At 46.6% G+C, this 3490-nt stretch overlaps 1 protein-coding gene across 1 annotated transcript; it reads left to right on the forward strand.

Moving 5' to 3' along the window:
- Positions 1-1467: 1467 nt before the first annotated feature.
- Positions 1468-2193, forward strand: LOC110906774 (proline-rich receptor-like protein kinase PERK9). Its single transcript, XM_022151852.1, has one exon. The coding sequence runs from the start codon at positions 1468-1470 to the stop codon at positions 2191-2193; it is 726 nt and encodes a 241-aa protein (XP_022007544.1).
- Positions 2194-3490: the final 1297 nt, after the last annotated feature.

Here is a 3490-nt window from a genome sequence, read left to right on the forward strand (position 1 = left end):
GGCAAGGTATGCAATCACGTCAAGCTGCGTAGGGAATAATGATGTCATCCAGGTTTAGGAGGTGTGACCCTTGCCTGGACGGGTTACAAGTCTTAAATTGTATTTCTAGTCAAGTCTGTTGTTGTATCGTATGAACATGTTTTTAATTATGTCATGATTGTATTTTGTTTTATGTGTCGACTTTTAAATAATGTTGTTATGGTAACTTTTAAAACTTAATGAATGGATGACTATCACGTGTTTTATTTCATATAGCATTGCCATGATTGTGCTATGGTATTAAGAAGTCACACCAAATAAACCCACGCTTCCGCAAAAGCCAGGGTGTGACAGCTTGGTATCAGAGCATCGATAATAGCGAACTAGGATTCTTTCTCGAGTCACTATGATCACTAGGGCTCTCACGAAAACATTTTTACATTGCATACACTAGACGTCCAGATCCAGGATACAAAACATTTTTACAAATAAAAGGCACAAATACACTTTTTCAAAATTTATGGTTCAGCCTTAGAGGCTGGGGAGGTTCAGTCTTAGAGGCTGGGGAGGTTCAGTCTTAGAGGCTGGGGAGGTTCAGTCTTAGAGGTTGGGGAGGTTCAGTCTTAGAGGCTGAGGAAGGTTCAATCTTAGAGACTTAAGGGTTCAATCTTAGAGATTGGGGGGGGTTTAGTCTTAGAGACTGGGAGGTTGGTCTTAGAGACCAGGGAGTTATTCTGAGAGACTAGGGAGTTCAGTCTGAGAGACTGGGAAGGTAGTCTAGGGAGACTAGGAGAATTACTTGTTTGCTTTACTGTGACTTACATGTTTATTTGATTTCATGTTGATATTTGTGCATATGTGTGGTTGTGTTACAGACACCACGGTTTCTTCTTCCGACACAGGAGTATTGGACATAGTGGACCCTATGGCAGTTGTGTCAGGCGACGAGATACCATCAGAGGGAGACGTATACACATCAGACACCACTAGCACCGATGACGATGATTTTCAGCCGTTCGCTATGCCAGACATCGGAGTCCAGATACAGCCTGCTGATGGCATTCCTGCTGGGGATCTACCTCTTGCGGTGATCCCTGCTCCCATTCCGCTTGCTGCTTTCCCCGTGGGTGATGTGCCACTCAATGTCGTATCTGATGATGACGTGGATCTGTTCGAGGAGGGTCCCCCTGAGGACGCCTATGAGGACGGGGCCCCTATTGATGTTGATGCTATCCTCCCTATTGTTGAGGCCCCTGTAGAGGAGCTTCCTCTTGGTTCACCTGTCCCAGACTAATTGGAGTCTGTGGCATCTGCGTCTCTGCACGACCAGGGTGTGCAACATCACTCTCCTGACGTCGACCCCGACATGGCGATGTCAGCTGCACCTGGTCCAACACACGAGTTTGAGTTTGACCATGAGGTCGATGAGGATTTTGATCCAGTTTTTCCCCTGACTTCGATCCTGACCAGGAGATCGAGTTTATTCACATGGACCAGCCCTTAGAGGCGCCCGTAGCTCCCATTGATCCGTTGTTTGACATCCCTGCTGATTTTGACATGGACCTTGTTGACCCTGAGCCTGTCATGGCCCCAGAGCCTGTTGTTGCTCCTGATCCTGCACCAGAGCACGACCATGTACTTGATGATGCACCAGCTCTTGCACCACCCATTGCTGACCTACCCATTGTTGCACCACCATTGGTGGACGACCCTATTGTTGATGTACCATTACCTGATCCCATGCCGGCATTGCTTGACCGTGCACCTTTCGCCGCACACATAGATCCTCGTTATGCCGACACCCGCAACGGGTGGATCGAGGATGATGACGATTACCCACCGTTTGTGCTACCTGTCACTCCTCCAGTAGCACCTGTTTCTGCACCCACTGATATTCCATTGTTTCCCACACACACCACTGACGTTCATCGCACTGATCTTCCCATTACATTCCTCCAGGACATACCGCCACCTCATCCTAGAGAAGGTTCATCGAGGCAGCCGTCTGTTTCTGTCCCACCCGTACTGTCATCATCATTTCCGTTTCAGTCACAGTTTCCTCATGTTGCACCACCTACTGCACCGTCTTTCATACCATCGAGCGACCCATTTTTGTGGAGTACACCCCATGTTATGCCATTGTCTGACCCGTACCACCCATTTCACGTGGGGTACACTACGGAGGATATACTTGCGTCGCTGCAGTTACAGTAGGACGCCCTGAGCCGTCGTATTCAGGAGTTGGAGAGAGCTCCACGACCACCTTGTCACTGTCAGACCCCCTTTGCAGCACCACACACTCCACGTCCGCTTTCCCCTGATTCAGAAGTTCGTTTCTTGACATCTGAGCAGCAGATTGCATATTTGCTGCGCGTCTGTTGTGCCTTAAAGGAGGATTGGTTACACATGCGTCGCTTGCTTTTCTCTCATTTTCCTCCTCCTCCTTCGCCATCAGCATAGATATTTTTTGGTTTGATGCAGGTAGATCATTTTGGTGAGAAAGTCGCGATTGAGCCAGCTTACGAAGACTTTTGAGAGATCACACTTTTTGTATATGATATGTGTAGACAGACTTGTATTTTTAGGGGTGATGTAGCCCCATGATCTTATTTTGATATGTGATGTACTCTTAAACATGTAAAACAATATTGTGGTTGTGATCAATGAAGCTCAATGGCAACGTTCTCACTACATACTTTGTTGAATTATATGTTTTAATTTTATAACATGAGATGTTCTGTGCTTGATGAATGTTATTACGTACACATATTATTTACTTACTATGACCTGACCAATATGATCACCCTTTTAGAAGATGCCTCCACGTCGGAACGTACACATGCCTACTAATGAGGCGGAACTCCAAGGGATAATTGTCGTAGTTATCGCACAATACGCGGCCTCTCAAGTAGAGACAAGCAGGAACACTTCGAACAACAACAACAACAACAACAACGGCAACAACAATCCACCCAATGGTAATGTTAAGCCGCTTGAGACATATTACAATACATTTGGATATTTCTAGCACATCTGCTATTGCCATTTGTAAATTCTAACGTATGTGCAGGATGCACATACAAGCAATTTCTCGACTGCAAGCCCGTTAATTTTGATGGCACAGGAGGTGCTGTTGCATTTGTTCGGTGGGCTGAAAAGACAGATTCTGTCCTAAGGATGAGCAAGTGTGCTCCCGAGCAACAAGTGACCTACATCTCAGGGCTGTTTCTGGATGGAGCCCTATCGTGGTGGGATCTGCAAGTGGAAACTTTAGGAGAAGCGGCAGCTTATGCGTTAACCTGGAATGAGCTGAAGGAGCTCATGAGAAGGAAGTATTGCTCGCGTGCTGAAATACAGAAGCTAGAGACTGAGTTCTGGCATCTAAGGATGGAAGGTCCCAAGATTGCAGAATATGTTCAAAGATTTCATGATTTGTCCCATGTAGTGCCGTACATGGTCACGCCCGAGTTTAAACGTGTTGAGCGTTTCATCTGGGGATTGGCCCCTCAGA

This window comes from Helianthus annuus, chromosome 14, assembly GCF_002127325.2.
Source record: "Helianthus annuus cultivar XRQ/B chromosome 14, HanXRQr2.0-SUNRISE, whole genome shotgun sequence".
Taxonomy (NCBI): Eukaryota; Viridiplantae; Streptophyta; class Magnoliopsida; order Asterales; family Asteraceae; genus Helianthus; species Helianthus annuus.

Coding starts and splice junctions, on each gene's coding strand:
- LOC110906774 (XM_022151852.1), top strand. CDS start 1,468: ATGGACCAGCCCTTAGAGGCGCCCGTAGCTCCCATTGATCCGTTGTTT.